General features: G+C 34.9%; 1 protein-coding gene across 4 annotated transcripts in view; it reads left to right on the forward strand.

Annotated features, from left to right (window-relative positions):
* Positions 1-23,285, forward strand: part of Nav3 (neuron navigator 3) — a 772,995-nt gene that overhangs the window by 602,629 nt on the left and 147,081 nt on the right. For all 4 annotated transcript variants that reach the window (XM_019209835.2, XM_033763794.1, XM_010639521.2 and 1 more), the window contains 2 exons: positions 5,175-5,290; positions 22,937-23,045. In XM_019209835.2, coding sequence (XP_019065380.1) covers positions 5,175-5,290; positions 22,937-23,045 — 225 coding nt within the window. The remainder of the gene's footprint in view (positions 1-5,174; positions 5,291-22,936; positions 23,046-23,285) is intronic.

Here is a 23,285-nt window from a genome sequence, read left to right on the forward strand (position 1 = left end):
GCAAAGATTGAAATGTAGTACGTACAAGCAAGCATCACTCAGATAAAGCTTTGTAAGCCCTGCAGCTAATATTTCAGAGCATACTGCAATTGTGGTTTTCTATGAACTGGGCATAATTGGTCATCAGCACAAACTAAAGCTTACTGGATTCTTGCCGTGTAAGCTTGCTTTTCCTTGGTTTGATATATTTCCATGCATCAGGGAGCAATCTCTCACACAGCAATATTTTTTAATATGGGATACAGACACTTCTAGAAGAGGTCATGGGAATGATGCTATGTCCTTCCCATTGCATCCCTATCCAAGGTATGATTATTAACATTTTCCAGTTAATATCTTTCACAATTTCCTACACTAAAATTTACCCTGACCTGCATTTAATAAACTCTTCAAGGAATATATTGTGAATCTCTGTGTAAAAGTTGTGTTCCTTGCTCTATATTCACTTCTAAGTTACTAACTAAAAAGGAATAACTTATTCCAATGGACAGATTGTTATAATTCCATTATTCTTTGTTCATTTAATTGTCGGCTTTCTACTTTGAATGATTTCTCTTCTCTCTATTATCTACACAACTGTCTAAATTTTAAGGGCTAATGACTTCCTGTTACATGTCATGGGTTACTCCATTTCTGTCATAACTCATTTTGAGGCTTAGATCATTTCAACTGAGCCCTTGGGAGCTCCTTCAGACTGGAAAATGTGTCCCTTTAGCAAACTCAACCACTTTGAGAATTTCTTTCTTCATGGCTCAAAGCATTTTAGACTTCTCTGATACATTCCCTAACTTGCCTTTGGTTTTTACTTAAGGAACTGATTTTTTTTTCCTTTGGAGAGTAATATTTAAAACTGGTCTGACTTGCTTTACTGTAAACAACTTAAAAAGCATTTGTCAGGAGCTTAGAAAATCTCTTAGCTTTTCAAAGTCATCATATGTTGATGTTTCATCATCTATAAATCATTTTTATAGATATTTGATAAATGTGTTTATAAATCAACCCAAATATATTTTATTTGGCATCACATAGGCATAAAAACAGAGGACAGTTCACAATTCTCCAGAGATTTAGTTGAGCAACTTTGATTATTTGTATAAAGTAAAAACTTCATCAGTTAGCACTGATTGTTCCTCTATAGATTATGGTTAAAATTTAACTTCATGAAACCATGACTTGCAAATGCTAGAGAAACTTGTAACTTATATAGAGATATCTACTCCTCCATACATAAAAATAAACCAAAAATGGTTTCTGAGTTCTTTTTTAAATTATCTCAACTTTAACATCTCTGTATTCTTTCTAATGGTCAGTCTGTTTCCCAATACATAGGTGATACATTGGGAAATATACCACAGAAGTTGGAGATCGATAAGATTATCTTGTGACCTAAACTGAATAAACAAAAGAGAGTGCATCAGCTTGAAATATGCTGCAACCTTAAAAAATAAGAAATAAAAGCTCCCAAGTCAATTTTGAGCTGTCAGAAAAGTGAACATTGTGGGAAGTGGGAACTTAATAATAGTAATAATTCTTATTCATCAAGAAAGATATCCACAAGTCGTTTCCAGAGGAATGCTTTTTAAGACACTTAGAGGAAAGCAAAATCTCTACTCCCAAAACAAAATCTGATTTTTTTTTCTAGATAAAGATGTGGTGCATCTTTTAACTAACAAGGTCACAAGAATTCTGGCTCTTATGACAGCTGCTGGTCTTGGTCTACACAGAACCAGTTAGCATTCTCAGTGAACTCCTTCATGGGTCTCCCGTTCTGGGAGATGAATCTGTGAAGGTGGAGTCTTCAGGACTGCAGACCAATCCTGGCTGACAGCCAGCTCACCAAGGCATGTGCCTCGTGACTTTTCTTGGCAAGCAGCCAGCCAGCTTTCCTTGGGGACCCCAGTCTCAGAGCATACTCCCCATTTAAACTTCTTTCACATGTAATAAACATCCTTAGAAAATTCAGAAGATTTTTAAAATTTTAATTTCAGAAACAGTAGGTAAGAAAGAGTTCAGGAAGTTACAGTGGTCCACAAGAAATAAGCTCAAGTAGAAGAATAAACTATAGTGAACTTCAGAAATCTTTCTGGAAGGCAGGCAGTAGACAGGGGAAATGGGAGAAGCTAAGGAACAGAGGAGAAAATAATAGACTGCACATTGACTAGCTATGTTGTGTGTTTTAATATTGACTAGAACTCCATCTGCCTCAAGAAACTTTTTCCAAAATTTTAGTAATAATAAAATTTGAATTCACATTATTGTTCGACTCATCTTTTTCTTTCTTTTTTTTTCTTATTGAGTTTATTGGTACTTTTTAGGTGTACAGTACAGTTACGTTCATCATTGGGATCTTGTACATTTGCGTGACAGGTCTTGGTTCTCATTTTTCCCCCATACCCTTGCCCTCCCTTCACTCGCTCCTCTCTTCCCTATTTACAAAAACTTTATTTCCATTTTTTCATTTTCTCATATTTTTCTTTTCCCTTTTTCCTTTCTCCTACTCTTCCCATTTTCCCTACATCTTCAGCCTTTTCTTCCTATTTCACATTGTTCTTTCTCTTTTTTTTTTTACAAATAAACACAGAGAATTAATTTCAGAGAAGCTAAATAACTTGCCAATATCATGTATGTCAGTAACTTATGATGGGCCCAACTTTTACATTCAAACCATATACGTGCACCTTTATTCAGCTTTTCCAGATACCAATGATATCTTTTTCTATCATTATTATTTATATAAAATGGTATATGTATTGATATGACATATCATTATTGATATTTTGTTCATTTATCAAATATTTGTTGAGCGCAGGCTATGTGATAGGCATTGGATTAGCCATTGGAAATAATAGGAATTTTTAAACATAGAGAATAGAGTCTAATTTGGGAGATGAATATTGATCAAGTACTTGCATTAATTTCATATCACGTGTGTATGAAATACTGAAAAGATAGGCTCAGGGAGCACTAAGTCCTTCAAGTTAGAGACTCCCCTACTCAGTGAAATTAGGGAGGATTTTTAAAGAAATAATCCCTTGAACTGGGACTAGAAGGGAAAGACTGAATTGGATGTCATAGGAAGAAAATAATCGAATGGTAAGATCCTGTTGAGACAGGGAGATATGGGAATTGGGAAAGACTTGTAGCCACAATGGAGAGACTAAAGGGGAGATTTATTCAAGATGATACTAGTAAGAAAACAGATGAGACTGTGCAGTGCTCCATAGTCTCTGTAATGGCCATACTCAAGGGATCTGTGAATGAGAAAAAATTTTTTACAAAAAAAAAAAATTGTGATTTCAGCTCAGTACATGATCAGGTTGGAACACTTTTGTGACCACCACAAGATGTCAATTCCATATCTGGAATTTAGATAAAAGTGCCGTGTTAGAGTTAAAATTTTGGAATTTTTGTGTTCATAAGACATGATACAGGGAGATAAAATCTGTAGAGAATGTCAAATGAAAATTGGTAGTACAGAATATGGCTTTGAAGAATTAGAGTTTTTCTTTCTGTATCCTTTCATTTTCCTACCCACAATCACAACATTTAATGATATATCAGGGAAAATAGAAGAGGAAAATATAAAATTGAGAGAAAATTGAAAAAAAAACTGGAGAATTCGGTCACTGAAGTGAAGTTAGGATAGCTTCTTGAATTGGTTTGCTGTTTGAAATGTTGGCCAGATATAAAATAAAGTGAAGATTAAAAATGACTCCAGTTTAGCAACTTTGAAGACTTTTCTAACCTTAATGATAAATCTTATTGCTTGAAGAGTTAACTTCTGTCTTGATTTTGCTCTTGCTTCTTATATTAAGTTAGAACAAAATAGGACTCATCTGCCAGAAATTATTGGAAGTAAAGATATAGCTTTGTATAGAAATTCTTTTCTTTCTTTTACATATGACATCCTATATATGATACATACATACAGCAGATATTGTTCTATGATCTCCTAAAATCTTGATGAACTTTTCAGTTTCTATATTTGTCAATTAAACATTACCGATTTCTGATATCAATAATTATGCTTTATTTTTTGAATTAGGAATTAGAAGCAATGTATTATATAAAATTGACATGAAATTGTACTTTTTCCTTTAACATATAAATATTTTAATAATTGTTACTAAATCAATACATATTTAGAGATTATTTGCTATGTTCTAGACCCAGAATTAGAAAGGGGGCCCTTAGAAGGCAAATGAGAGATCTACAAAGAATACAGCATGTAATCCTATGTTGGCTTGCCTTCTTCTGTGTCTTAGTTCATTCTAAGAATTTTTCAAAGATATAATGGTTTGAATCAAATAGGTGTATATTCTGAGGCTACAGTAAGAAGATATTTTTACGATGTTTATCTGAATACTAAGGGAAGAATCTGCCTGACATAAGTGTAGAATATCAAAAGTGTGCAGCCCCTCTATTGAGTTTTTTTTCATTTGAGTCAACTGACCTTTTTGTTAGTCACACACACACACACAATCACATATGTGTACATGCACACAAATATAAAACATAAAAGGTAAATCTAAGAATGGTAATTTGTTTTTGGTAGACTAACATTCAATGAAATATTTGACAGTAAAGTAATCATAATTTTTATACCCTACAGAAAATTCATTATTTATTTTTACTCATACTTTAGGATGTATTTTGTAGGATTTTCATGTAAAACAAAGAATTTAAAATGTGTTGCAATGCTTTTATTTTATTTTATTTATTTTTATTTTATTTTATTAATTTTTTTTGGTACTGTGAATTGAACTCAGGACCTTGTGCTTGCAAGGCAGGCGGTGGCACCACTAAACTAAATCCCCAACTCTGCTTTTTATTTTCTTATAAAACAAAATTTGGCCATATTTTCTCCAAATCAGCCAAAAGTTGACAGTTTAACTCTATTGATTCTATTGCTCAAAAATATAATGTTATTAGTAGTAATAAGCTTTCAAATTTATAAAAGTCCAAGGTATTTGATTTAGTATCTCCTATTGGAGTTATTGATTTATTTTTTAAATACCAAATTTCCCTACAGACAGACAAACCGGGAACATCCAGTCATAAAGAAAAACTACCTTGTAATAAGTTGATTTCCTCTTATGCTGGAGAACTTCCACTTTGATGAATCACTGCTGACTACAATTGCCACTCACTTCTATCTTCTTGGGTAATTTCAGAGCACATTCAGAAAATGAAGGGACCTCTTTACCGTCTGCAGACTCCTGTACCAGTCCTACAAAGATAGATTCATCCTACAGTAAGACTGCTAAGCAGTGCCTGGAGGAAATATCTGGTAAGTGACCTAATTAATGAGGAGGTCTAATATCAGAATTTTTGTAATGTCTCTAAATCTTTTGTTAAATTACACTAACAACATACTTTTGCAGCTGTGTACTTCGTGCTTCTCTTGTTTCAGAGACTCTTAGCTATATGGCTATTCTGTTTTGATTTCTTTGTGCTCTGAAAAAAGCGGGAGTACTTCCAAACGATGGTTCTGTAGGTCATTTTGCCTTTAATCAAGTTGAAAATAAAGAAAACCTGGAGAAACTTACTGTTGTCTTTGAAGATTAAAAATATACTAACAATCAAATGCTGATGTGAATTTTTCTGATTCAGATCTGCTCTATCTTCGGTGATGTATCATTTAGAACATTTCTGCATAGTGGCTTCAAATGTACATTTGGGAAGAAATCTAGGGAAATATTTCATTGTATATATGTAGGTATTGTATGAAAAATATATATGCCCCAGATATAACTTATCAGACTTTTAAGTGCATTAAACAGATTTTTTAGCTTTAGCCCAGTGTTTTTCCTGGAATTCAGATAAGCCCAGGCCTACATGGAAAATCTCTGATGTAACTTTGTTATATACTGATCTACACTCATGAAGAACTAAGTAACTTCTTAACAAAATATACTGTTCCTAAAGAGTGAGTTTAAGATTTTATCTGCTTCTAAGAATGCATAAAAGTAGAAATGTGTTTGTTTTTTCCAATAAATCTGCCTTACCCTTCCTGTAAGTACAAAGAAAAAAAAAACTAAATGAACTAATCAATTGTCATAATTACTGTACTATTCCAAGAACTCAAAGAATAATTATTGCCCTAATTTCATGAAAATAACACTATCACAGTTTAGGGAGTTAAGAAACATCAATACTTTAGCAGTCCTACAACACTGCCAAACTCAGGCATTAGTGCAATGTCTTCCAGTACATATTGACAACAATGGCAGATGTTATACCCTATGGTACTTTTGGAATTAACATTAGTGATCAGTAGGCATCAGAGACTTCCATTGGTGAATACAGCAAAGGGCCAGTGTAGGGAAGCAGTAGAAACTGTGGATAGAAAGACGTGACTATGCAGACTGTATTTATTGAGTTTTCCTATACTTGGAGGAAGTGGCTTTCTCTTAGCTCTATAAAGTACCATAGCCAGAATGATGCTGAGTATTTGTATTGTGACCAGATGTTTTATAAACCTGATATAACAGAAAAGCATACACTTCCAATATTTTTTATTCATACATGTTTTCAATATGCCTATAAAGTACCAGAGATCAAATCTCTAGCTGAAAATAAATTTAATAGAATTTTAATTGCAATAGTGAATTTCACAAAGGAGCATTGTTTTCTGAAATTAGTATATCATTAAATGGCCTGATTGAATAAATAATTGATATTTAGTTTTTCATACAGTTTCTTATTCTGTCTAATATCTAATTATTTTTCATATTTCCTTTTAATATGCTGACTTTTTCAATAGTGTGAAAGTGAAATATATGCTAGACTTTAATATAATCTTTCAATGGATTCAATAGAAGGAATAATATTATTTTGTAGTAGTAATGAATTATTTATATAGAATCATAGTTTTAAAGAAAGAAAAACAAAGTACCTGCTGAAACGAGTCCTATCTGATGGTGTCATCCTTACTGATGTCTGCTTAAAGTTTATCTATAGTGGGGTAGAGAAAATGTCTCAATGCAAACTTGAGACTGTGGAAGAGGGATGGTATTTATTTGTGGTCTGTAGGTTATAAATTGAGTACAGGGTAAGCATCTCTTATCTGAACTGCTTAGAGCTAGCCAGAAGTGTGCCTGATTTCAGATATGTTCAGATTTTGGAATATTTGCACATACATAATATCATAGGATGGGACCCAAGTCTAACATGGAATTTATTTATTTCATATAGACCTTATGCACATAGCCTGACGGCAATTTTAGGCAACAGTGTTAGTACACCTGTGTTCTTAAAGTTACTTATTCTTAACTCACAAGTAATAATTGTACATATTTATGTATCAAAGGTATTACAAGGTGTACGTAAGGTACACAGTTATGTGTCACCCTCACAAAAAGTAGCCTTTAATCTAAGTTTACCTCCTCTACCATTATCTCCTAACCCTGCTGTAACCGAGCTTTAGTCCCATGTTTCCATTGAAACCATTCTTCCAGTGAATATAATGTCAACAAGGCTTGACAACTCTGACCATCAGTCTCAGGCCTCATCTTACTCATCTCTGGTCGGTCATTTGTCCTTCTCTGAGAATGTTTCTGCTTTAAGACTGGGGATTTAGCTCAGTGCTGCTTGCTTCGTAAGCACAAGGTCCCAAGTTTAATCTTCATTATCAATAAAAAATAATGTGTTTCTGTGGTTTCCAAAGTACCAAATTCCCTCGGTCTTCCTCAAGCTTTATTATTTGCTGCTTTTTGGTATTCTCTTTCTTTCCTTTTTATCCCATCCTCTCTCCTCCCTCTGATCTCCCTTTATTCCTCAAAAACTTAATTTTGATCTTCTCTACTTTGTTGAATGATAATTCATCTATCCACTTGCTCAAGCCTGAAATGTTAGAACCCTTTGTGATTTCTTCCCATCTTTTACACCTGATGTCTAATCCAATAGAGAATCCTGTAGTCTTCTGGGGTACTGTTTGCTATCTGAATTTATGAACAAGTAGTGTATATATGAATCAGTTTTGTGAGATATTTGTCAGTATTAGAACTCTTACTATTTTGTCTCAGCATTTCAGAGATGAAACAAATTCAGATGATACTCTAGACTCACTGTATCTTATTCTAAGAACTAAGATACTAAACAATCTAAGATAGCCTAGAATAATTATATTTTCAAATATATCCAGAGTTCAGCTATTTCATCTCTATTTTTTTCTGTTTGATCAGTTGATATATACCCAGTGAAGGGTTGGTATATAGTTGCTACTCAATTAATGTGTGTAAAAGTGAAGTTAATGCAATTGACGTGTCTAGAAATGAAAGCCACGGTGAAGGAGGAGCCTAGTAATTTTCAAGTATCAAGAAAGTTATATAATAGATGGGAAAGTTAGGAATGACACCTTTGGCTTTGGAAGGCAGGCAGAAAGTAGTACATAGTGAACTTAGGGTGAATAGCACTCAGCAGAAGGCATTCAGCAAAGTGGAAATCAAAAATTTGATTTTAATGACTCCTTTACTGAATAATCTGAGAATTAAAATATTTATTCATTCAAGAGAAGCAATATAACAGTTCATAAACACTCTCTGATGAGCTTAAATTTTTAAAAAACGTGTAAAAATAGAAGAAGGATAAAAACATACTGATAGAGGAAATATCTATAAAAGAATGAACCTTTCAGAAGTTTAAAGCCCATAAGATCTTTTGTATATTCACATGACTTTCCTTTCTCGGAGTCTCCATACCTTTCATATCTCTCCTGCTTCTTCTTACTTCTATTTTTGCTACTAGATTCTAGCTACTAGAACAATGACAAACTGGAGGAGTGCCTGACTTTGGTACTGGATTATAGCGTAGACTGACCCACAGAACATTTCGTAGAAGATAATAGCAAATGTGAGAAGACAAGTGTTCTAAGTATTTCAAGAAATGAATTCTGGCCTTTGTATTGCTATTATTTGCTTGTTTGGATTTTTCCTTTAGTTTCCTGTATCTGAAGTGACTTTATGGTCTTAATAAACTCAGGATTTCTGAGAGTTATGGGGCTGTTCTTCCCTTCTTTTGAGTAATCATCACTTTGTATGTATGTCAGGTATCCCAAAAATTGGAGAAACAAACATGACTATTACCATCTCTCCTCTGTTTCAATAAGGAACAAATAGGTAAACTTTAAAATTGCAAGTAAGTGAATTAATTGACATTTAGGAGCCACTAACGTAGTTGTAAAGAGTAAAACAGGTCTTAAAGGAAGATTAGACATGTAGGTTGTAGAATCTTGGTATACAAATAAATGAGAAAACAATATTCCAGAGATGACTTCATGACAATGAACTGAAAGCAAATTCTATTTATTATGTTCACTAGTTTCTTTTTGTAAAATGTGACATTTTTTCCTGGATTCATTAGGGTCTTTGTAGCTCATTGATATAACCCCAAGTTTCAGCATTATTGCAGCTGTTGAACTCTTCATTGGTCATGGTTGGTGTAAGGCTTTAGTGGGAAATAATTAGATCTTGCTTCCCGAGTAAAATGATTTTCATGATATACAACACTGATAAAATTAGTCTTCGTAGGCTAAGACCCAGTCTTTTATATATTTTGAAGCCTATGTAATTTGAAGATGTCTGAAAATAGTACAAATATAAAAATGAAAAATTATATACAGTGATTTAAAGGAGTCTAGGGGAGTTTGGCAATCTGTCATTTAACCACCTTTGCCTGCACAGTAAGCTTATGCTGAAATCTTGGTGTAGTTTTTTTGACAAATACCATTGTCTCATTTTTGGATGCAAGTACCTTGATTTTCTTTGGGGATCATTCTCTTTCCATAGCACTAAATGAAACTGGCCCAAGTACAGCCAATCAAAGCAATCCTATCTCAACAGTTTCAGGATTGGACAAAAAGGCCCAACCTATTTAAGTCATAACAAATGAAACTCAATCTCAAAATATTCCCAAGACTATTATGAAGGAGATGTTCTCCAAAAGCTTGGCACTTCTAGCATTTACTTCATCCTCACAGCAACAGAGAAAAGAAAATAGAGAACCAAAAGCAGGAGAGAATAATCCAAAGGCCACAGTCAGAAATGTCTGTGGCCTGGATAACCCATTTCTGAAACTACTTCTTCCCAACCTCTCTGCAACTTATACACGCTACACAGAAAACTCCTGTAGTTAAAAAAAAATGTAAAATCTCTGTTGCATGACCCACAAGATACATGAGGTATAAAGATTTGTAAAACTGTTAAGGAGCGAACATCGTTCACACTACAATGCCAACTTGTTAGAGGGATTCACTAACTTAAATGGGAAACTTAGCTGTTGACATCTTCATCAACGCGATAACTCACTGCAAATTATAAAAAAGTCATTAAATGGTAGAAAATGTAAAAATGTAAGTTATTGTATGAAGGCAATCATCAGAAATGAGTGACGTGACTTTTGCAATCTGGTGGTCTTAACACATCTTCAAGAATATCTCCAAAGTCTTTAAGTATAACCCTCAAAGTTTCTTTCATTTATCCTGTTCTTTTGGAGAAAACTTCGTGACATGGACTGGTTTAATGATGGTGGTTCCAATAATTATTATGTATTATGTAATTTGCAGCAAAGAATAAATAAGCTTATTGCTTCTAGCCTGTCTTCTCAGAATTGCATTGTGAGCTTGATATTACAGGCTGGCTGAGTTGGTGGTGGAGACTTTACAGCTTTGGTTTGAGTTTTGTTCATTAAATAATTTGTCATCTGAGGACATCCCTTTCATCAAGTGCCAAGAGGTCCTGCCACATACAAAATGAGCCCAAATTTTCATTCAACTCATATCACTCAAGAAATTCTATGACTCTTCTTTTCTGCATAGGCTCACATTTGCTCTTTTCTTTTGCATGAGGATATCGAACACCACATGTAACATTTGTTAAACGCACTTTTTAACCTTTTCTGGAATTTATATTCAACTGAAAAATGTTGATAGATGCCAAATTGACTCAGTGTCAATAAAGCTGACGTGTCATTTCTTAAAAGGCTAGTAGCAATAATCATATACATTCAAGGAATCCTTGTAGAAGTAAGCATTTAAGTCAAAACCAAACGGTGAACTCAAAATTACATGAATTTTTCTGAGTTACTAGACTTCCTTTTAAATAATGAGAAATATCTGGCATCTAAAACCTTTGTAAATGATTACTTAAATTTCATTTCTCTTGAATGTTTATAAAGATCAAGTAGATCAAGCTCAAGTAATTCAAATCAGTTTAGATATTTTCCTTAGACAGATACATTCTATTTATGTTTACTGAAGAGCTGAAAATCATTCCTTTCCAGAACATTTTAGTAGCTTCATTTTAGGCCTTGACAAAATCAGAATGATTTACATGTTTGCTATTGGCTGCAGGTATTTATGTCCTTTCACTAAGGCTTCCTCCTTGACCTGGTGTAATATGCTCTTCTATATGTGAATCCAAATAAGTATAAGTACAATCATAAAATTGTACCCTCAATGCAATAGGGAGTGAGGTCTCCATGGACCAGTAAGTAGGTCTCTTACTACTGTTTTTGGTGAACTTGTGGACTAATTGGGAAGGTAAAATAATAGAAACTACAAGTTAATATTTTCAAATAAGGAAACATCCCCTGTTGAAGTGTTTTTTATTAGGGATATTTTTCCAAGATATTTATGGTCTTTCTCTACAAGCACCTTCTTTCTCTTTTCTTTGCTTTCTTTTCTTTGTCGATCCATTCCTGGGTTCTCCCTTGCAAGAGGATAATATATCCTGTCCTACTGAATCATGACAGACTCTGTGATTAGATTTGATAAATAGGATATAAGTTGAAAAATGACATGGGCCATTCCCAAGCAGAACCTTCAAAAACTATTGCTTGGATCACTCATCTCTCCTTTTTCTCTTTCATGAGATTAACATGTTTCAGCTCGGAATTGCTCTTTGATCACGGGCCTTGGAATACAGGATTCCTGAAACAGTGCTGCAAGCATGGACATTAATGTCAGCAAAAATGCATCATTGATTTTGAAAGGCACTCCAAATCAGGATTCCTCAACCTTAGCTCTATTGATATTATAGACTGCATAATTGTTATGTGGCTCAGAAATGTGATTGTAGGATGTTTGACAGCATCACTGGCCTCTATTCCTGAGATGTCATCCATCACCCACCTCAGTTGTGAAGTTGAGCAAAAATGTTCCCAGACACTGTTCAATGTCCTTTCAGGTGAAGTCACCCTCAGTTTGAAAACCACTTATTTCAGCCTAGTAGCTTTCAAGGGAGAGTGAGCAGTAGCTGGAAACGTGAGAAATGCAGACTCAGTATGTTCTCAGACCTGCTGATGAGCAGAGGTGAGTCTGGAGCCCAATAAACTGTTTTTTATAATCCTCAAAATGGTTCTGAACATTTAAATTTGAGAATCACTGTTTAAGTGAATTGGTATATTTGCACTCATATGTAAAAAAGAACATAATTATTGCTTTTATTTATAGATAAATCAGGTCAATTAATTGATATATAAATTAGTAGGGTATGCTTTTTGGTGAATCTGACAGGCCTTAGGGCACAAGCTATATACTATATATATAGTATACACTATATATATATATATATATATACTATATAGTATTATATATATATATAATGTCAAAAAATCAAAGCTTCATAAATTAAACAAATTTCACTGTGATTTCATTACCTAAAAATTTACTGAGTCACATTGACTCAAAATAAAGAGAAAAAAATCTTCTCAACAATACCAAAAGGAATGGCATTCTCATCTTTTAAAAAATATTTTAATAAGATTATGTTTTGGAAATATAATTGGCAGACTTGATGATTTGTAATTTGTATTAATTTTATCTGAGGTTATAGCTTATAGACACAATTTTTTAAAAGTAAGGTATTGGCAGTCAGGGCTGAGGATTTAGCTCGCCTGCCTTGCAAGCACAAGGTCCTGAGTTGATCCTCCAATACTACACACACACACACACACACAAGAATTGGCAATCAGCATTTTCAATTGATATTTTTTTGCAAAAGTTTATCACAGATAGTAGCTGTTCTTTCAATATAATTTTCTTCTATAGCTCTATCAACTAGATCTAACTATGATTTACCTTGAGTGGGGACAAAAGGCATAATTAACTTTGCAAAGTAAGTAGTTATCATATGTAAAGATATAAGCATTGCATATTATAATGCTAATTTATGTAGTTAGGAAATTAGGCATCTTTTCCTAGTTGAGATTTAGTAGTAGGAGGCAGAAAAATCACAATTACTTTTACCATACTAGCTCTGACAATGATGAGGATTTATACATCAATTTGAATAAAACAATTAAGTGTTTATGTATATTTTTCACTTCCTTTTTTAGTAAGGGTTACTAGTGAGCAAAAAATTCTGAAAACTTTTTTCTTTTAAACTTTTCTCCTTTACTGTCATGGTACACATAATCTCAACTCTACCATATGTTTGTTTTTCAAAGTTTTTTCAAAAATCAGACTGTCATTACTGTATTGTAATACACAATCAGGGCAAGGTAAATTTTAAAAAATTTATCTTTTAGGCTTTCTATTTTTATCAAAATATCAAAAATGAAGTTGATTATGCTGTGATAGGTGCAGGAATAGTCTTGAAGAAATGCTCGGTATCAAAACACATGATGTGCATTTTGTGCCTTCTGTCACAGTATTATATTCTGTACACTTGACCATAAACTTCAGTTGTATGCTTTGAATCAGAATATTAGGGGAAAAAATCTTTCTGGCTATTTTTGCTATTGTATTTCTATTATGTAATATATAAATATATTATTATAATTGCTATTATTTTTCAAGGAGAAAATAGAAATTATCAGCACAGTGTGGTCTTACCAAGTAGTTTCACAATTTGAAAAAAAGGCTTCAATTTGTTCTTTTAAAGATGAAGTGAAGTGTTTGCCTTTAAAGCATTATCTGTCAGTGAGTAGAGGATGTCATGCTCTGTTTCTTAGGTCCTTTGCATTCTTCAATTTGATTTGTGCTTTTACAGCACAAATCCCAACATTCAGAAGGCAGCTCTGCCTGCTTCAGCTGCCTGCAGCTATAGAGAATTAGTCTGCCGTTCTCAGCATCCGAGCGGGGGTTGTGTATGTGAGTCTGTGTGTGTCCGTGTTGGAGGCGGGGTGGCTGAGAGTCGTGTAAATGTGCAGCGGGTTGATAGTATAGCGTCTCATTCAAGCTTGGCTCTGAAACCTGTGGCATTCTAGGCTGGACAGCTGCTTCCGTGCCTCTGTTTTAATTTAGCAGGATGTTTGCTGCCATGGCAGCCAGCAGCCTCCACTGCAGCAGCAAGGAAGAGCCATAGATCTGAGAATGCAGGTGGAATACTAAACGCTAGAGGCTCGTGCGGGGCTGGGCTTCCGTGCTTAATTTCAGCTCTCGCTGAGCTCTGATGCAGAGGCTGTACTTGCTGCACTGTGTCAGCTCATTAGAGTAAAGGGTTAGAGACCTAAATTAAAGACTGGTGAGAGGCAGGGGGAAAAAAAGCAAGAGGCATCCTTCGTGCTTCACTACCTTGCATTTTGGAACGCAGAAGCAATAGAGAGAAACGTGGGCGCATCACCCTGCTGAGACATGCGATTGGATGAAGATGGGAAAACATAGTTGGCTTCCTGGGCTACTTTTCAGCTAGAGCAGAGTCTTTGCTGAACTCTTTTATGCTTCAAATGTATTTAATCAAAATATTTGTGAGTACTACTTATCACTGAAGGGATGTGGCTCAAATGTGGGCAAATGGTTATAGCTACTGTATCTCCAGAATTCTCTGTGAATGTTTGAGACTGAGATTTTTTTTTTTTGCATGTATGTGTTAATTAAAAGCAAAAGAGCCGCTTGTAATTTCAGTGTAGAAAGACAAAATGAAATCCAACTGAAGGAAGGAAAACATTAGAAGAACCATGCAACGGCCTGCTGAACTCTCTGTGTTTCGAAGCAAAGAAGTAAGGAGAAAAGGGGCATGCCTTCAGAAACAGAAGTCTCTCACCAGTCTTTCCCTCAGCAGTGAAGGGGAGAGGAGACCCACTGTGCGCATCTCCAACTGGTTTGGCAATGCCGCAAAGGCCAGTCAGAGAGAATCCCAGGATGCAGAGAGGCGCTCGCTATCCAGGTTTCTCTCTCGGTCTGTGCAGTCTCTGTATCACAGCGGCAGCTCAGGATCCTGGAGCCTCTTGCCTGCAGGAGGCAGCCACTCCTGCAGCGAGGATTTGGAGGACTGGTCTGCAAGAAGGGGCTTGGAAGGTGAGAGCGATGAAGACAGTAGGTCTGAAGATGAAAACTCATCCTTGAAGCCAAGCAGTATCAGCAGAAGCTGGGTGGAGGAAGAGGGGGAAAGCTGCCTGAGGGAAGGGACCGCTCACCTGGATGAGGATGTGATTCTTACAATGCTTGGCGACCTGGAACAGGCACTTTACTCTGACTTATGGGGTGAGTCCAGTTTGCTGTTAAGAACGTGAGTAGGATCTTAACAAATTTTGGAATTTCCGATGAAATTACTTGTGTTGGTTAGTTACCTTCCATTCTTCAGACTGATGTTTTTTAAATATACTTACTCGATTTTTAAAAATTCTTTGCTTCTTCAAATGATTTTCTTTGTAAAGCTGAGCTGTGAGGACCAGTTGTAAAGTCTAATTGGAGAAAGTAAATACCAGCCATCTGCCCTAAGTATTGCTGGCCTGCTGTCCAGTACATTCTAGATCTCCATAAATAAATGTTAACCTCTTGAAACTCCGAGCATCTTTTTGTTACTTAGGCATTAATGAAGTCTGTTTGTTCAGCTTCCCTGAAGGTGACCTTACCTCACATCTGGAATGAAGAATGAAGGGCCTTTTGGATACATTTTCTCTATAGCTAAGTTTCTTCTGCTGCCTCCAACTAACCTGAATAGATAGCCCTTTCATATACCTCAGAGATAAGCTCCCTGCATTCTACCAACACTCTCAGAAATTCAGAGGCTGCCACTGCTTCTTGCTTACATTGTTTATCTTTTGGTGTTTGGCAAAATCTGCTCCTGAATGTGTAGATTATAACAACTCAAACTATGCTGATCACTACATACTTTTTTCATACTTTATAGACTAGCCTTTTTTGGTGAGTTTCAGTAATAACATACAAATATGAAGTTGTGCAGTGACTTCAGTTTTGTGATTAAACTTTAATTGCCAAGTCTGCTACTTGTCTAATCTAAAATGGGTACATTTTAATTGATATTTCCAGTTTCAGTGCTCTACCAATCTATATTTTTGTAATACATTCCATTTTTCAAAACTCTCTAGGCATTAAACCATTCAGCACATCGTATTTTATGTCAATGTGTATTTTCACAAAGGATTTCATTTCGTGGTTCTTAAGCTTGAGAGAATTATACCTGGCTAGTGATCTCTTTGTTTCTGATTCATGCATCCAATGCTAAATATAGGTTTGGTTTTATTCCTTTATGTAAACCCTCGAGTAATAAGATGTTACATGAGGTTGTCTGGACTGTTTCACTGACCCAGCTTTAGGAGAGGAAAGCTTGCAAAGACAGCTAAATTTTTCAAGTCAGCTTGGCTTTGAAAGAGTAATGTTTCTACAGTTGTTAGAATAGTGGTTCCTGAATCTGAATACCCTGAGTACACAGACGCTGAAGATTTACCCCTTCACCATTATGTGACTTCTCTGGTGAACTGCTTCTCATAAAAGAGCTATATGCAGTACAAAGGCAGGAAGAATTCTAATCCTTATGAATTTTTTTCTTTGCATTTATTTTAGAATCTCTGCCACTGTAAAATCAGACAACAATATTCATCTTTGCTTCTAAAATGATAGCATTCTCTTTTTCTAAGTATCTCTTATGTAAGTATTTTGAACTATATGAACAGGGTGCAGTACTCTGGCAGTGTTTGTTGGTTGCTCTGTTGAGTTATAGCATGCTCTGGGTGAGTATATATATGAAACAGGGCTTTTCCATACACAAATAACTTGGAACATTGTTGTCAGAGGACAGCCTCTCAGTAGAAGTGTGTATGCCTTGATTTTGGAACAGAGTATCTGCTTATTGTATTTATATTACTTCCCTGAGACCCCCTCAACACCAGTGATCCCAGTATTCAAAACTGCAAGTAAAAAATAAGGTAAGAAGATATTGAAATAGCTCCAATATCAATAGTCATATATCTGGATAATTAATCATTCCACTGAATTTCTGTATATAAAAATGCATTAAGTAGGTGAATATATCCCAGCTCACAACACATAGCAATTTCAGAATTTCTGCCATGTGCCAGGTTCTGCTTGTGATTCAAAATGGCCTCTTCTAAGTTTTAAGCAGGGTTCCTTAAGTTCAACTTTTACTCTTGCTTATCCTAATAAACTAGACAGACCAGGGAGTGTGCCAGGGAATGTGCTAAAATTCTATAGGAAAATATTTTAAATGTAATTATTAGGTTGTTGGCCATATTTTGTTCTTTTTCCCACAATGTCAGAATTTTTCAGATGAGTTTAAAACTTTTATCTAAATCATTGTTGGGCCATTCCCAAACCTCAAAAGAGGTCAAACAGCTATACTCTAAATAATGACGTAAGTAATGTGCGTGGTGTAGAGCATATAATTTTCTGTCAATCAGGTTCATATATAATTTGATTTCTGTTCAACAATAGCAGTGCTGGAAGTCTTAATTATACTACATATAATTAAAGCTTAAAAAGTAAGACCAGATCACACAAATGGTCCATTTGTCAAAGTATCAAATTAAGGCTGTTATTCTGTAATCTACTCATACAGAAGACTTTATAAGCAATGAAAAAATAGTTTGTGCTAGTACTGAAAACTCAAGTGGATTTCAGAATGTGCCATTCTAGAGAATGCAACAAAGCTGCTGCCATTGTGTTGGACACATCACAAGTCTCCTTCAGGAGTAACAGTCAACTCTGAGATTATACAAGTAAGAGAGAATACATTTGGGAATTTCTTAAATCTCTTTCATGTGGGTTTGTGCTTATTTATTTAGTAAACATCTAATACTATATGTGCTTTCATTCTGGCCTTTTCTGCCTCACCCCACTACCACCAAAGCCTCTGGACATCATTTGAATACCAATGTATAGAATATTTCAGACAGTGCAGTCAATCCTTAGGGGGTTTGTAAGTGCACTTTGTTTTTAGCTTGACTTTCCTGGGTCATTGAAAACATTTACTGTGATAAATTTTGCTTTGGCTATTGTCATTCATGACATGAGTCAGACAGTGATTATGGTTTGTTCACTAAGTGTTGGGAGGAAAGGTCTCTCTGATTGTCATGAGTGGTAAAGTGTCACGAGCGATGGAGTGATGAGAACAAAAGGAGCAAGGAGGGCCATGTTTCTGAAAGATGAAGAGAATGACAAAAATAAGCCGTGAATTCAGAGTCTCAAGATCTAAGATTGCTGTTGGATTACAAAAAGGAAATTTAGATGAAAACAAAGTGGATATAAACAGTTTTGGTGAAACAGAATGTCTAAAAATACTGGGTTCCTAAAATTAATACTAAAAAGTTATTGAAAATAATTCATATATCAAGTGGAATTCAGGTGGTTGATATACAGCCTGATTACATTCTAAAATTTCTCCTAGAGGCAATGGAGTCAGGGTCAGGGGACAGAGCATTTGAAAAATTGGCTGACCTAGTTGTATCAGTCACTTTGTTACTTCTGCCTTTCCTTTGGATATAGTGATATTCTTTTCCCATCCTTTCGAATTTCCCTGTAAAAGCTTCTTTTTGCTTCAAAGGATCTACCAGATTACTTGAAAGTGAAAAGTAGACTTTCTTTGAGCTATTTAATATGATTTTTACTATGTTAATGAGAAGCATGGTAAAAGTTTCTGGGGAGAATATAGTTAGTCTCAAGGGTTATTAGTAGTTCTGAGTTCTAAAAAGTATGTTAATCTATGGGATTAGATTTCATGCCCTTACTTAGCATAGAAAAAGTACGCCATGTGCATGAGGTACCAAAATGTAATGTTACATTTTTTTAAATATATGGTTACTTTAAGGAAGTTATTCAGCATCTCCTCAGTTTGAAGTACTAGTGCTATTATTAACCACATTTTAATTATTCAAGCAATCTATAAATTAAAGATAATGAAAGACTGACAGCAGAATGGCAACTGTTTTAACAAACATCTGGGATGAGGAGTAGTGAATGCTCAAAGTAATGTTTTGCTGAAAATGAAAACACAGGACTTAGCCACTGTCTTTTTGTATTGTAGTGGCTACTATGGTAAGAACTGTGAGTTTGTTCAGTTGGTTGCAGAGCCACTGGGGCTACTGGGTAGAAATTAAAGAGCAACAAATTGTGGCACATTCCCCCAAAATGTTTTTACACTTATTCCTTCCTAATATTGGAAAGAGACATGGAAAACTTTATAGTGTTGAATGTTTCGGGCAAAGACAGGTGCTGTGTCCCACAGGATTTATAGATGAGTTCTATGGCTGACAGGTAAGACGATATCATCTCTGAAATCCCACCAACTCTGTAATTATGATTATGAATGTTTGTCATATGTACTACATATTTTTAATGATTGCCTGAATGCTAAGGAAGTAGATTAGCAGACTGAACAGCTATCTAGATTATTAAACAGATTATAGTTATGTGACAATATTCAGGGTGTAATTTGATTCATGCTATCTTCCTGCATCACTTTTCTTTCTTTTTTCCATTTCTTCTATCCTCCTCCTGCTCTATTTCCTTTGCTTCCATTTCTTTCTAGCCTCCTCTTCCTCCCTCTCCTCTCCTCTTTCCTAATCCTAATCGATGTGTTTATAATTCTTTCTTCTTTTTCCCCACGCCCTCCCTCAGATGATCTTTTGTTCCTTCCCTGTTTCCCTCCTGGCTTCCCTTCCTTCCATCTATTTCTTGTTTCCTTTCTTTTTTTTTTTTTTCTTCTCTGCTTTCGTTTTCCTCTTTTTAAAACTCCCATTTCCCTCTTGGGCAATTAAATAGAATAAACACTGTACTACCGCTATTCTCTTCCCATATTTTTCATGTTATCTGTAGCCATTAGCTGGGAAGTATCGCATGAACATAAACAAAATAAGGGCACTTCTGCCCCCAAACGCTAGGTGATCATGGGATAAGGGCAGCATTCACCTCACTGGCAGAGCTGGAGGTTTTTCTTTTTTGTTTGTTTTGTTTTGTTTTAGACACAACCATTTTGGGTTCAATGCCTAGGAATTTACTTTAATTTTAGTGTCACAGCATGGATGTTTTCCATGCCTATATAACATGGAGAATAATTGAAAGTAAAGCTATCCAGTGTTGTGACTCTTGGTCCACGGGTCTAGTCAAATAAAATACTGAAGACATCTATTGCTTCTGTAAGAAAGGCCTCATACTTATTCTTCAAATTAAAAAAAGGAAAAAGAAAAAGAATTTAAGGAGGAAATGAAAATGGAGCTTTTGCACATGCGAAGCAGAGCAAGAGTTGGAAGGAGCAGGGAGGGGTGGGGAAGGTAAGGAACATAAATAGAATTGGGATGTATTCATGTGTATGTGCTGATTCTCTACAATAAATGCAATCCAATCATTAGTTACTGCAAACATGTAATAATTAAAAAAATAAAAACAAAGTCTAAGTATATAGTTTCTTTTGTAAGGATGTCTATTCCAACTAATCTGAGTATACTTAGTACCAGGGATGTATTGAAACAATTAAAATCTAAATAATTTTAGACTTTTAAAGTCAAGCTCAGTTGATGGTTTCTTTTGCAGTGCAGAGCTTCTTAATAAGATAAGATCCCAGTTGTTCATACTTTCTGCTAGTTCCCGTGCTACTGAGGATTTGTTCATGAAATCTTTTCCTATGCCAATGCCTTCAAGAGTTCTGCCTAACTTATCTTCCAGAAAATTTAGTGACTCTTTTTTAATATTTAGATCTTTAATCCACTTGGATTTTAGTTTAGTGCATGGTGAAAGATAAGGGTCTGGTTTTAATCTTTGGCAGGTTGAAATCCAGTTTTTTTTGTTGTTGTTTTTTGTTTTGGTACGGGGGATGGAACTCAGGTCCTTGTGCTTGCAAGGCAGGCCACCGAACCACTGAGCTAAATCTCCGGCCCTGAAATCCAGTTTCTCAAACACCATTTATTAAAGAGGCTATCTTGTCTCCACTGAGGATGGTTGGCTCCTTTGTCAAAGATGAGGTAACTGAGTACATCTGGAATTGTTTTTTTATCTTCCAATCTATTGCACTGATCATCAGGTCTGTTTCATTGCCAGTACCATGCTGTTTTTATCACAGTGGCTTTGTAGTATAGTTTCAAATTGGGAATTATTATACCCGCTTCCATGTCTCTGTTGCCTAGGATGGCTTTTGGTATTCTAGGTCTCTTCTGGTTCCAGATGAATTTTTGGATTATTTTTTCTAGTTCTGTGAAATATAGTGTTGAAATTTCAATTGGCATTGCATTGAATCTGTATAGCAGTTTTGGTAGGATGGCCATTTTCACTATATTGATTCTTCCTACCCAGGAGCAGGGGATATCTTTCCATTTTCTTATATCCTCTTCAATCTCTTTTTTTCAGAGTGCTGTAATTTTCAGTGTAGAGGTCTTTTGCTTTATTCATTAGATTGATTCCTACATACTTCTTTTTTTTGGGGGGGTGTTATTGTGAAAGGGATTGTTTCCTTAATTTCTCTCTCAGTGAATCTGTTATTTGTGTATAAGAAGAGTATTTATTTTTGAGTGTTTATCTTGTATCCAGCTACTCTGCTAAAAATGTCGATTAAGTCTAGAAGTCTTTTGGTGAAATTGTTTGGGTCTTCAATGTAGAATATCATATTGTCAGCAAATAATAACAGTTTATGTTCTTCCTTTCCTATCTTTATTGCTTAAATTTCTTTCTCTTGCCTAACTGCTGGTGGCTAATGTTTCCAGAACTGTTTTGAAGAGGAGTGGTGACAGTGGGCATCCTTATCTTGTTCCTGATTTTAACATGAAGATTTTCAGTTTTTGGCCATTTAACATGATGTTAGCTATTTGTTTTTCATAGATAGCCTTTATTAAATTGAGATATAGACCATCTATAGAACAATTTTTGCAGGGTTTTTATTATGAATTGGTGTTGAATTTTGTCAGATGCGTTTTCATATGGTTTTTGTCCTTGTGGTTTTTGTATAAAATGGAATACCACTTAGCCATAAAGAATGAGAAATTAGAGCCATTCATAGGAAAATGAATACATCCTGAGGATATACTCCTAAGTGAAATAAATAAGTCACACATGTATAAGTACTGAATAGTTTCTCTGGTGTGAAAAACTATTATGGTACATAAGATCCTAATGATATAATTGACAATGTGAAATAGGAAGAAACAGGCTAAAGGTGTAGAGGAAGTGGGAAGGATAGGGGAAAGGTAATAAGGGAAAAGAAAAAAATGAGAAAATGAAAAAATGGAAATAAAGTATTTGTAAATAGGGAAGGGAGGAGGGGGTTAAGGGAGGGCAGGGATAAGGGGAAAAATGAGAACCAAGACCGGTCATATAAAGGTACAAGATCCCAATGATGAATGTAACTGTGCTGTATACCTAAAATGTACCAATTAACTCAATGAGGAAAAAAAATGTCACGGCAAGATTAAGTAAAAATAAATAAATAAATAAAGTTAAGCTCAGTTACATAGAGGGCTGCACAATATATTTTCAAATGACTAATTTTGCAGTGATCAGGGTCATAGACCTACAAGTATGATTGTGTTTATGCAATTTCAAATTTATTGCTTATAATATTACATTTTTTCTATTCACATTTTATTTGCATTAAGAAGAATTGTAATTTTAGGTGATCACAGTTATTCAGAATTTTCTTCCTACTGTTTTACTTCTAAGAAGATAGGTTTGTATTGTATATCTATGTATATAATTATCCTGGGAACAATAAATGGCATGAATAACAAATTTATTGTTATGCTTCATTTTCAGGTGAAGACCCTGAAACAAGAAGAATGAGAACAGTTAAAAACATAGCAGATCTGAGGCAGAATTTAGAAGAGACTATGTCTAGTCTTCGTGGGACTCAGATAAGTCACAGGTTTTTCTCAATTTTGTGTGTCTTTGGGTCAATAAAGAGGAAAAGATTATCAAGCAATTAACTTCTCTTGCAGTGTGAAGAAGAAATTTCCATTATCCTTTACTATTTATACATTTGAAATTTATGTGACAATTAATTAATGATCATCTTGAAACTGAAACTTTGCAGCATATACCCAGGGACTTGGTTTCCCCCCTTTATCCATAAAATTTCTCTTTCAACCTGACTTAGCTGTTGCCA

The sequence above is a fragment of the Fukomys damarensis genome, unplaced genomic scaffold (genome assembly GCF_012274545.1).
Source record: "Fukomys damarensis isolate Sample0158 unplaced genomic scaffold, DMR_v1.0_HiC HiC_scaffold_15, whole genome shotgun sequence".
Classification (NCBI taxonomy): domain Eukaryota; kingdom Metazoa; phylum Chordata; class Mammalia; order Rodentia; family Bathyergidae; genus Fukomys; species Fukomys damarensis.